Source organism: Manduca sexta, chromosome 12, assembly GCF_014839805.1.
Source record: "Manduca sexta isolate Smith_Timp_Sample1 chromosome 12, JHU_Msex_v1.0, whole genome shotgun sequence".
Taxonomy (NCBI): domain Eukaryota; kingdom Metazoa; phylum Arthropoda; class Insecta; order Lepidoptera; family Sphingidae; genus Manduca; species Manduca sexta.
The window spans coordinates 5,410,108-5,423,458 of NC_051126.1; the positions used below are offsets into that span (position 1 = coordinate 5,410,108).

General features: G+C 33.6%; 1 protein-coding gene across 8 annotated transcripts; it reads right to left on the reverse strand.

The window, feature by feature from the left end:
* Nucleotides 1-783: 783 nt before the first annotated feature.
* LOC119189088 (uncharacterized protein K02A2.6-like) lies at nt 784-10,606 on the reverse strand. 8 transcript variants are annotated; one of them, XR_005112239.1, is made up of 4 exons: nt 9,575-10,606; nt 8,780-8,886; nt 3,548-3,722; nt 784-1,675 (listed from the first exon to the last, which is right to left on the reverse strand). XR_005112239.1 is itself a non-coding variant. In XM_037437882.1 (3 exons), the coding sequence occupies exons 1-3, from the start codon at nt 10,377-10,379 to the stop codon at nt 1,619-1,621; spliced, it is 969 nt and encodes a 322-aa protein (XP_037293779.1). In that variant the 5' UTR covers nt 10,380-10,606; the 3' UTR covers nt 784-1,618. The 8 variants fall into 6 exon arrangements, 5 of the variants coding, with proteins under 5 accessions (XP_037293779.1, XP_037293776.1, XP_037293778.1 ...); XM_037437879.1 differs by lacking the exons at nt 784-1,675; nt 3,548-3,722 and adding an exon at nt 5,936-7,567; XM_037437878.1 differs by lacking the exons at nt 784-1,675; nt 3,548-3,722 and adding an exon at nt 5,936-7,570.
* Between the last annotated feature and the right edge of the window lie 2,745 nt (nt 10,607-13,351).

Sequence of the window (13,351 nt, forward strand, 5' to 3'; positions counted from 1 at the left end):
TGCAATGAGCATTGTTTTAAAATAAAATTCGATACAGAACAAATTGGTTATTACCCAAGCATATTCTAATTACTTATCTAGATGTGGGTAGGTGATAATGTATGTTTGACATGTTGTCTAAAAGAGAAAGTCTTGAGAAAGGACACGACAACTTAATGAATAGATACTCAACACATTTAGACAACTGCTCAAGTTCTATACTTAATAAAATACCGTTACTCGTGTTTATTTATATCAAGGATATCAGTAATTATTTATAAATACACGAAAATTTCAGTAGGTATAAAAATGCTTGATCTCAATTGCCAGGATAATATTCACTGCTTCAAATTATTATAGGTACGAGCACTGAACTTGCCAGATATTCAAAAAGGGTTTCACTGTATACCGCTCTTGCGTAGAGATAGGACTCGTACTATAAAGTGGTAGCAAGGCTTCATTAGCTTTGACTGTACCTACTAATAATACTTTATCTAAAATATATAAAGTTGACCCCCCCCCCCTCTAAATTTAATGGAGCTGAGTGTTGTAATTACTGCGACATAATTAGCTCACTAACTAACTATAGTTACGAATAATAAGTTACGAACAATGATACTTTTGTACTTCCCTGCTTTTACTAAATCCTTAGTAGGTAGGTACTTCAGATATTTCATTTAAATATTACTCATCACCCATTAGTGGGCGCAAAAATAAAATGTCCATACCATAAAATATATTAAAAATAAAAAACTATAAATATAAAAAGTTATACATATTTTTTAAATAATGCCCGTATTCGATTTTTTTTTTGTTTTCATCTTGAAACCAACTTTAAACAAAAACAATTGAAAAACAGAAGAGTTCGAAATTCAAACAGTTGAAACCCGCTCGTAAAAGGATTCGAACCAGAGGTATAGCGGTCACGCTGTCACGTTAGGAACTTTGTTTAACAAACATAAGTCACGTGACTGCTGTAAGGTTGAACTCGCGTGGCTAATGTGTTAATATGTTAAGTGCATTCCACTGATATTAGTATTATGTCGGTATTTAATAAGGAATCTAGCACCTGTATTAATTATTGGTAGGTAATCGTGTTTTGTGACCTAATTCCTACTTAAAGGTTTAAATTTGGAAGTGTAAGGTTCATGCCGCAATAAACTGTACATTGTAAGCTTTCTTGATGATACTACTGTTTTATTTATACTTAATACCTAAACTGTAGTTTATTTTTTCAATTCTCCACAAATCGAATTCTAATTGTAATAAGTTATTTTATTTACCTACAATGTAGTACATAATAGTAATTTCGGCCACAACATCAACAGTTCTACTTCAAGGTTGCAAATTTACAAAAGAAAATATGATTTTTTTTAGCTGTATATAAGTAAGCAATAAATATATAATGATTTACTTGACTGCCTCGGTAATGTAGTTATAATACGTACGCAGTGCGAGAACAACTATAACCCTGAAGTCCTGGGTTCGAGTCCTGAGCAGGCCAAAGATAATTGGGATTGGGTTTTTCCATCTTAAAAATTACTCAGTCGGTCATTTTGGTCCTGCGCCTTATCTCTCTCCAGTCGTATCGGATTGCCGTCACAACAGATACTTGTGCACTATAATATCTTCTGCGCACCTAGTTGATGTCCGTTGATATTGGCCGCTGCGCCGTGGAGCAAATTGGGCTAGGAGGCTGTAATTAAAATATGTATATAATAATTACGTAGTCTTCATCGTATAGCAAAATAAGACGTATTTTGTGGTGTATAAAGTTGTTACCAGAGCCTTGTGATAACAAAACATTATTGATAACAATAAAATTTAATTATTTTTCGGATATTATCGTGGTTTTAAAATTAATTAAAATTCTTAAAATAATTAAATTTTGGTGTCTAACATTCGCGTAAACATAAGAAATCATTATGATAAGAATAAGACAAATATAAGTACACCATACAAACTTTACCGCCTCCTATTTTGCGAAGAAGGGTATCTCATCAAACTTACGTCATCTAGGGATGAAACTGATACATGCGGGTATAAAATCGATGATTCCTTTTTTATACGGGTAAGTAAAAGCAACCCTATTGTACCTGATGATAAGTAGATTGGCGTCCAAATAAAATATCAATTGATGATGATTATTTCTCTTTAATCGGTAGAATAATACCGACGAAAATCGAATATACAGAAGCTGATCCCAAAATACGACACACTGAAACCTCTACTTCACACTAAGTATATTATGTGGACACTATCTGAGCTCAAATATCCGACAATCAACAATACAAACCTTGCTCGGTCTTTAAAATTAAATTTGAACAAAAATACCGCCACATTCCACGTGTATGAGGTTCAGAAATTAGAGAATGAGCCGCTAATGAACGTGTTACAGGCTGACCCCGAGGTGAAGGTAATGGCTCCGTTGTTCGGCCATAAACTTGAAACTTACACTGGTAATGAATTAGACTATACGTGCAGTTGTTGTTGGATATAAATTATATATTAAATGAAACGAAATTGCACCAAATACATTTATAAATACCATATAAGTGCAAGTTGCAGTCGTGCACGGATAATTCCGTAGAAACTTGTAGGTGTATAATTATATGTGAATTCAAACTTTATAAACTTAACTTTTCCGTTTAATCCCTATAAATGATTATTGCAACTATCGCAAAATATAATTTGAAATTGTAAATTGGCTTATTTGTTATTAAAGTAGATATTTCGTTTTCAGGTTTTTATCTTTACATAGGCTGTAATACCGTAGACCCAAGTATTTAATATAAATATAAACTTGATACCTCTACGCGTTCCTGTAAAAAGGCTCATGATAAACAGACAGACGGCTAAGCTAAGTGATCCTACAAAGGTTCCTTTTGAGATACGGAACCCTATTAAAAAAACAAAGGAACAATTTGTTCAACTTATGGTATATGAGCTCTGCAAATATATGGAATAAGATAGAAATCTTACATGGATTGGGACTATATACTATACGATACTTGTACTAAGTATTATTATATCTTACTGACTTCGATTTTAAGATAAATTCTTCGATTTTTTTATTCATAATTTCAACCCTTAATATTATAAGTATAAGGCAATATTCAACGCATTGCCCTACACTTATTTTTTAGAATTTACCTAGGTACATTACAGGTCGCAAAGGTAACCTTAAACATCAGGTACACAATATAGCCATTGCGAAAATCTACAATTAAGAGTATAAGGTAATTCAGTAAGTGAGACAATTCTTACATATCATATCATGCGAAGAACTTTGTTTAATAATATTTCCTAAAATCCTTTTGACATGGCAAACTAAGTTTTCATTTTACACGCAAATGTAATCATAAAAAAGAAATAAAGGATAAAAGCAACAAGTTGACAAACTATGATATTTTGTTCGGTATAATTCATGCTTTGTTTTTGTGGCTGTCAAATTTATTAACAAAAGAAAGAAGGTGACAAAACAATAATTAATAACATTTGTTCAATAGTGTGAAAAGTTAAAGGATAATGATGAAAAATTTCAATAAAAACTGCATAACAAAATCACCTGTACAATATCAAACCGCAATCCTGATGAGGCCACGTCCCATATCGCTAAGTTCAAATTTAGGTCAGGTTGCACGTGACAAGCTGCATAAAGTTTCATATCGATATTGTTTCAAATGGTAAAGCGTAGTGAATGTTTAAATATCGACCAGCGTTTGTATGGTACTTAGAACATTCTACAAAAGGTTATTTGGCATTAAATGTCATTCCTTGTAAGTTATATAAACATAAATTACATGAAAGTTCTACATCTTAATTAGTGTTTGATATTTATCTATTACTAGCTTTTGCCCGCGGCTCCGCCCGCATTACAAAGTTTTTCGGGCTAAAGTTTTCCGTTATAAAAGTCACGCTATATATTTTCCCGGAAGCCTGTGTTCTTCCCAGGGTCTCAAACTGTCTCCATACCAAATTTCATTTTAATATGTTGGGTAGTTTTTGAGTTTAACACGTTCAGGCAGTCGGATGCAGCGGGGGACTTTGTTTTATAATATATTTTTGTAGAACTTTTTAAGAGGAACAATCCCGTCATACATCATTGTTGCATAACTTTAACTTTTTACGCAGCGCACGCAATGGAAGCTCTCAAAACGAATAATTTTTCCCCGTTTTTGCAACATGTTTCATTACTGCTTCGCTCCTATTGGTCATAGCTTGATGATATATAGTCTATAGCATTTCAAAAACAAAGTGCTTTCCAACACAAAAATATTTTTTCAGTTGGATCTGATAGTTCCTGAGATTAGCCATTACTGCTCCGCTCCTATTGGTCATAACGTGATGATATATAGCCCATAGCACTCCACGAACAAAGAACTATCCAACACAAAAATCTTTTTTCAGTTTGGACCGGTAGTTCCTGAGATTAGCCATTACTGCTCCGCTCCTATTGGTCATAGCGTGATGATATATAGCCTATAGCACCACACGAATAAAGAGCTATCCAACACAAAAAGAATTTTTCAGCTCGAACCGGTAGTTGCTGAGATTAGCCATTACTGCTCCGCTCCTATTGGTCATAGCGTGATGATATATAGCCTATAGCACTTCACGAACAAAGGGCTATCCAACACAAAAAGATTTTTTTAGTTTGGATCGGTAGTTCCTGAGATTAGCCATTACTGCTCCGCTCCTATTGGGTATAGCGTGATGATATATAGCCTATAGCACTCCACGAACAAAAGGCTATCCAACGCAAAAAGAATTTTTCAATTTGGACTGGTAGTTCCTGAGATTAGCGCGTTCAAACAAACAAACAAACAAACAAACAAACTCTTCAGCTTTATATAATAGTATAGATTTATAAGGAATGTGAATTGGACTAAAGTAACATTTTTGGATCCAAACAGTTCCTACTGGCTTAAGATGCACTCTAAAGAAAGACTGGCGTTGTACCATCGTGATGAGATTACAAAACATGTTCATCAACAAAAGAAATACTTTCAACCACGCGTGCGATAGCTAATAACAATAAATATTATTGACAATTATTATCTTAGCTAATAAGCTTATAAATTATTTTTCTTTATTTACGAAATGAATATCTTTATTGTAATAAATAATATTTAACCATAACTTCTCTTCTGAATTCCACGTAGGTTCCGGTATATGATTTCTTAGAAAATCAATAAATCATTTTTATTACATTCTACTCATACTTAATTTTGTTTATAATAAATTTCATTTGTTTATAAATAAGTAAAAGCATGTGATTTAGTCGGGGCCCGCCTGCTGGTGACTCAAGTCATCCGGATTCTCTCTGAGCGTGAGTCATAGATACTGATCTCCACGCCTTCACAATGAGTCGACCTTAGCGATGGGACTCGAGCTATCAAATGTCAATCGATTGTTATCGATTGTCAAGATATCGCAACATTTAAAGTAACAATATTGTGCTTATTTGTAAGCAATATGAATTCACCTTTAATTCAAGTTCTAGACTTTAAAAAAGCGAAAATAATACCTACTAAAAATTTCTTATGATAGAAACACTACCTACACTAGGTCTGCTTGGCAAAATGGAAACTGAAAACGTCCAATCTAAATTCACCAACTCCATATAACTCTGAACATAGTATATTCATTATGCTACATAACTTAAAGCATGCCCAGCCAATGTGTTGTGTTTATTAAAGCAACTATCAACAGCAAGCTTCAGATCTGATTTACATATAAATTACTGAAGTTGAAGCCGCTGTAATTTCAATGCCGCTATGCTAAAATGAAGCTAGTGGCCTAAATTGGGACATTGTTTTATTTATTAATTGGACTTTTTTTAAAGCAATTTCATAAAACTAGAACTTATTTATTATCTGAATTCTAGCAAACAAATATACTTCCTATGATTAGTGTATTGTGGTTCTGTATTTGATGAATAATGACACTGTCGTTTATGACAATATATTTATTAATTAAGACTATAAACATAATTATAATCAGACATGACCAGACGCTATCGGGACGTGTGTGTGGAAGTGACAGTGGCCGGAAGGACGCCACATAGTGATGTCACTTTAGTAAGCTGAGACTACATCACTATGTAACATCTCCCTTTTTCATTTTTTGTTTTTAACAAAGACAATTGAGACTTAAGACTAGTTTCACAGAATGACAACATATACATTTGACTTATAACTTTTACATTCCTTAACTTATATGACATGTTACTTATACATTTGTGTAACTTACAGACTTAAAATTTACTTAGACAATTACACTTGACATTTATCAAACATATACTTAATCTTGAAACCTGACTGGGAGATTGACCTGTCTACCACTTCTAGTTTTAAGTATACCCTTTATAGGTTCTTCCTTTCTCACTTCCTCCTTTTGACTTTGACTTATTTCTTGACTCTCTGTTAAATTTTCTGGAATATTTTCCTTATTAAGACTTGAAGACGGAGGACATAACAAGTGTTGCCTATTTCTTCTAAATGTACACCCATCTGGGGCTTCGACAATAAATGATCTAGGTTCATCACATTCTTTTATGACTTTTCCAGATTGCCATTTAGAATCAGGTGATTTTTTGAACATCACCCTATCTCCTTTCTTGACTTTAGACAACTCCTTAGATTTTTTATCAAAATAAAATTTCTGTTTGACATTATTATGTTGTTTTATTTTCCTATATTCCTTATGACTTGTTATTTTAGGTTGCAGATGCTTAACAACGGTAGGTATTAGTGTTCTGAGACGACGAGACATCAATAATTCAGCAGGAGACGGTAAGTTTCCTCTAGGTGTGGTTCTATATTGCAGCAAGGCAAGATGAGGATCATCTCCAGACTCAGCACATTTGGTAAGTATGCGCTTTATTATTTTCACTCCAGATTCCACTAATCCATTTGACCGTGATAGGTAAGGACTTGACGTTGTATGACATATACCCCAAGAATCTATAAACTGCTTAAATTCTTGTGAACTGTAGGGTGGACCATTATCTGACATTATTTTTACAGGAATCCCGTGACGACTGAATATAGGTTTCAAAACATTTATTAATGCTTTTGCTCCTGTTGAGCTGACATTAGCTATTTCTATATAATTAGAATAGTAATCTTCGACGACAACAATAGTTTGACCTTTAAATTGTAAAAAATCTATACCGACTTTTTCCCAAGGAAAAGAACTAATCTTATGAGACATTAGAGGTTGTGGAGGATTTGCATTTCTGTGTGACAAACAGATTTCACAATTTTCTACACATTGCTGTATATCATGTGACATTAATGGCCAATATACAACACCTCTTGCAAAATTTTTGACTTTTCTATACCTTGATGACCACTATGTATCATTTTCAGAATTTCTGGTCTCAACTCTTTAGGTATAATAAGACTGTTACCTTTTAATAGCAGACCTTTGACAGCATGTATTTCATGACGACAGTTCCAATAAGGTAAGACTAATTTATTGACTTCAGATTTTCTATCAGGCCATCCATTTTGATAGTAATTCTTCAGTAGTTGCAGACTTTCATCTTGTTCCGTAGCCTTGGTGAGCCACTGGAGACGTTCTGCTGTAATAGGTAAGTGATTAACAAGCATATTGACATGAACCCTGACATCTTCATCCAGCTCATCTTCACTGAACTCTGGTAAAGCTGCTCGAGACAATGAATCAGCTATGTACATTTTAATACCAGGTTTGTATTCCACTCTTAAATCATAAGCTTGTATTCTCAACATTAACCTCTGTAGACGCGTTGGAACTTCTGCTAAAGGCTTTTTAAATAAAGTAACTAATGGACGATGATCTGTTTCGACAGAGACTATTTTACCATAGACATATTGATGAAAACGAATACATCCAAAGACAATGGCATATAATTCTTTTTCAATCTGTGCCATATGTTTCTGACTTGACGTTAAAGTTTTAGAAGCATAGCAAATTGGATGATTATCCTGAAGCAAGACTGCACCGACTGCTGACTGACTTGAATCTACTGACAAGAGAACTGACTTTTTGACATTATAATGTGACAATACTGGTGCCTGACAAATAATATTCTTAAGACGTGTATATATAGCTTCATGACTTTCATTCCATAGCCATTCACTTGACTTTTTTAATAAGTGACGGAGAGGTTCAGTTTCCTCTGACAAGTTTTTAATAAATGCTCCTAAATAATTTAAAATACCTAGAAACCTTTGTAGATCCTTAAGACACATAGGAGACGGCATATCCTTGATAGCCCTAACTTTTTCTGGATCCGGTGACACACCTTGTTGTGAAAATATGTGACCTAAGTATTTGACTTGTGTGTGACCAAATTTACACTTACTTTTATTAAATTTTAAATTGACTTGTTGTGCCTTCATTAATACTCTTCGTAAATTTTCATTATGTTCTTGACGATCCTTGCCATAGACTAATATATCATCAGCATAGACCATAACTCCAGGCAAAACACCAAATGTTTCAGTCATAATACGATGAAATATTTCAGGGGCACAATTAATACCAAATGGCAATCTTTTAAATCTATACCGACCAAAAGGAGTATTGAATGTACACAACATTGAACTTTCTAAGTCCAGACGGATTACCCAAAATCCACTACTCGCATCCAGAGTAGAAAAATATGATACACCATGCAACTTAGATCGTACATTATCAATAGTAGGTATTGGATAATGTGATCGACATATAGCTTCATTTAAGTTTCTTGGATCAAGACAGACTCTAAGTTGACCATTCTTTTCTCAACTAATAAAAGTGAACTTACCCATGATGTTGGCTCAGTGACCTTACAGATGACATCCATACTTTCCATGTTGTCTAGTTCCTTCTTCAGTCTATCATGAAGTGAGAATGGAATTTTCCGAGGTGAATCTATTTTAGGACGGATATCATTATTAATTGTGATATGACATTCACCTGGTAGACAGCCCAATCCATCAAATACACACTTAAATTTAGACAAAAGATTCTCTATATGAGTATCTTTTTTGACATAGCATGACTTAAATTCAGAATTATTTTCATGTGCTTGTAATTGACAATTTATATTGCTATTTGTAAATTTTGACATTTTATGACATTTAGTTAGACTAGCCATATTATTTTGACTTTGACAGTTGTTTAATTTTTCAATATTAAACACTCTTTTAACTAGACCCAATTCTGTACAAGTATTTTTACCAAGTACAGTTGGTGACGACACTTTTGCAATAATAAATTTAATATTTTTTCTGACTACCAATACTAAAAACACAATTAAATGTTTGTTGACCCAATATTGGTATGGTATTTCCACAATAAGAAGTTACTATAGCATGACAAGGTGAAAATTCTTTGACAACATTTAGTGACTTAAATAAATTATATGACATTACATTGGCATCACTGCCAGTATCCAATATGCATTTTATATTGATGTTGTTAATTGTTAAATCAATACTCCATTCTGCTTTCTTAGAGTGATTTGAATTTAAATTCCCAATTAGCATATTATTTGACACATTAACTTTGACATTTTCACTTTTTGCTACATGTATGAGTTTAACAGATTTAGACTTACAGCACGCTTCATAATGTCCTCTAATTTTGCACTTTCTACACTTTGCATATCTAGCAGGACACATGTATTTATGCACTTGACCACATTTAGTACACTTTGTTCTATCTTGAGACTGCGACCTGGCTCTTGACTTTGAGCTCGCTCGTGACTGTGGTTTGGTTGATGAATGAGATTGATAAAAGACATTGGAAGAAGACTCCTTAAATTCTTCTGCATGTGTTTTCGCTGACACAATGCTTTTAGCAAGGTTTCGCGCCTTTTCTAATGACAGATCTTCTTCAAGTAACAACTTTTCTCTGACATGATGAAAAGTTTCATGCATATTAGTGATGAAAATATCTTTTATCATTCTATCTTGGAGACTACCAAATTCACATGACTTACTCTTATTTATAAGACGAGTTAGGAAATCTTCTAGACTTTCATCTACTTTTTGTTTTGTAGTGAAAAATTTGTAACACTCATATGTAATGTTTCTTTTAGGTACAAAGTATTGTTCAAACTTTTCGACCAGTTGCGAAAATTTTACATTTTCTATGTTTAGGTTGAAAGTGTTGAATATATCAAGACATTCGTTGCCAATGAAATGCAACAAGACAGCCACTTTGCGGTCATCCGGCTCATCAAAAATGGCGCTCGCTTTCATAAAAATTACAAAACTTTGATACCATCTCTTCCAGTTTGTGGACAGATTTCCTTCTAGACTCATGGGCTTGATATTACCCATAATGTTGAGCTTCTTTGGCGATTTGGAAGCCATTTCTTGCCGCTCGCCACTTGCCGTGTCTTCATCGCTTTTAGACATTTTTCTTTTTTGATTGAATTGACTTCTGACACCATGTATTGTGGTTCTGTATTTGATGAATAATGACACTGTCGTTTATGACAATATATTTATTAATTAAGACTATAAACATAATTATAATCAGACATGACCAGACGCTATCGGGACGTGTGTGTGGAAGTGACAGTGGCCGGAAGGACGCCACATAGTGATGTCACTTTAGTAAGCTGAGACTACATCACTATGTAACAATTAGAAAGCCTATTTACCCATAATTTATAGATTCATTCACAAAAGTAAGAATTAAAGAAACTTTATACTTATTCAATTGTTTTATATCTGGCGTTACAACCAACTCTCATCAATATTTTGCATGAGGACACTAATCTCGATACAAAAGAATGTTAATTATCGATAGTATCGATAGCGGCAACCACTATACACAATACAATAACACTGTGCGTACAGTCTGCGCAGACGCATGCCGCGATACACGGGCCGGTGCGTTATCACGCGTGCCACTCGCGTCGCTCGTGTGCCCCACGCCGTACCACGTGACTTCAAGGAAATTGCATGCTTACTCAATTCCAAAACTTAAAAACATCGATAGCTTTTTTCTTTTCCTTTTCGATATCGATATGTCAATGTTATTCCATGATATGTGTTTCTTCAGAGTAATTTAAATAAATTATTAATCCGTAAATACGGATGATTTAAAATAATTTATTCATATCATAATAATAAATAAAAGCTTTTAAAATACAACAAAAAAACACTTTAATGTGTATAAAACAAGTTCATTGTTCGATATTTATATTTAGCTAGTTCATAATTTAACTAGATATTGCTCGCGGCTCTGCCCGCGTGAAAAACTTTTTCGGGCTAAAAGTCCCGCTTTATATGTTCCTTATTAAAAGTAGCTACAGCACTCAGACGAAAGTTACTACTTATTAGTCAAATTTTACCATCATCGGTTTAATAATTCCTGAGATAAGCATATTCTTACAAACACACAAACTCTTTAGCTTTATACATAAGTATGATCTTTACAGATTAATTGAAATTCATTATTTAAATATAGAAAACCCATTCCTTAAATATTAACGTAATATTATAAGTTAACATGTTTATAAAAAAAAATACAAATAACCTTTAATAATATAACACATGAATTAGATTACATCATAACACAACGTTATACCCAGACTAACCAAATAAATGGAACACGCGAACTAAGCCGCGGACATACCCAGGTTCACGGTTGTTCCTGTTGCATAATCATGCAAACATTTAGTACAAAGTAAACTTCCTTTGAGTAATTGCTTCCAGGAACTTTGCCGAATACCAATATTACGTTGTTGATACCACAAACAGGATCACCGGTACACTTATGGTTACGCAACTAATATAAATTTATAGCTTTGGTTTGCAGATCACTCGAGCGAACCTCCAAAAGAGTTAAAACTACGTAAAATCTTTTTTACACCAAAACAGTACCTGCAAAAAGACATTTAACTCAATCGGTATAAGATGCATCCTTATGAACCCTTTAGAAAAAACCTTCATTTGATGAGTATAAAAATCAGTGGGTTTGCTTTATTTATATGAGTAACATTAATGGATAAAAAACGAATTATTTCCATTCCAAAACTCGTTAAATATCTCGTAACAATTGAAATGTCACTGAATAGAAAGTATTAAAAATACAATATCTGGTATTCGTACAACCTATTGTGCCTTGCTGCGGTTACGAGCATCGTATTGTGACGACCACGAAACTTTTCATATTGCCTTGTCATTAACATTTGCAGTCAATCTCACAAACCACACATTATCAAGATTAAGGTACCCCCTCAACCTAAGGTATTAACAAATAAATAGAAATTTTCTTCTTCTTCTTTCTATAAAACACCTAAGTTAATCAGTGATGACAAATGTTTACCCGTAAAAACCTCATAAGAAGCAAAATGTTAAAACAGAAAATATCATGTCACGTCATCAAAAAAATCACAATAAAATAATAAATATAAATTTTATAACTTATAGTCCAGATTCAAAAATTATTTGTTTCAACTGCATCAGAGATTATAAAAATTGTAATTTCACAAAGTTTTGATCAAACAACAATTTCGTAAAATATTCATTGGACACAGTCAGATTGTTTCGATTTCGGCTGGAATCATTTATGCGAACACGAACAAAAGAGGCAAATAAAATGGTGCGACACCAAACGAAACGCAGCAAAAATCGAGTCCACTTGTAAGTGGAGCATCCGGAATGAGAGCGGATCATTAAAAGTTTAACGCGAATTGATTTTAACCAACTAGCAGCGGTCGCACATAAAAATGACATAATATTTGTATGGAATATTTTGTTCAATAAAATATTTTGTTTCAAAAACAAACTGGACTGGACTCCGCTGCATCTAAAGGTAAGTAAACTCATATCAAGAAAGAGTATACATTAACAAGAGATTATTATGGGCCCTCGACAGTCAACTCGCTTATACCCACCTGTTAAGTCACTGGAATATTCACAACCACTCGCGAACTCCTGTAATTTTAGACTAATCGCGAAAGAGTTGCTTACCGTCAATGAAATAATGGAGATTTTAAAAGGGGTGAAGAGGGGACATTGTTTTGGGTCGCTTGCATGTCACCGACCTTACGAAATGCAACAATAAAACTGCCAACTCACATTAATATTCTGTAAGATAATGATACAATCGCGGTCGAACTGATCCATAAACGCTATAGACGAAATTGACTTCATCGCCGCTTTACCTCCTATAGTAAATTATGCGTATCCCCATTGTCTATACGACTCAATTTAAAAAGTCATATAGCGCGATTAATTTTATGTGTATGACCTAAATAGTTAAATTGACGGTCTATATTAGTATGCATTCGTTATTTTTTCTGTGCATGCAGAATAAACATTGTCAAACAACTTAAAGAACAAAAACTGGCAAAAATAATACCAAATATGAATTA

Excerpts from the sequence above, each read along its gene's own strand:
- LOC119189088 (XM_037437879.1), bottom strand. The coding sequence starts at position 7,278 with ATGTCACATGATATACAGCAATGTGTAGAAAATTGTGAAATCTGTTTG.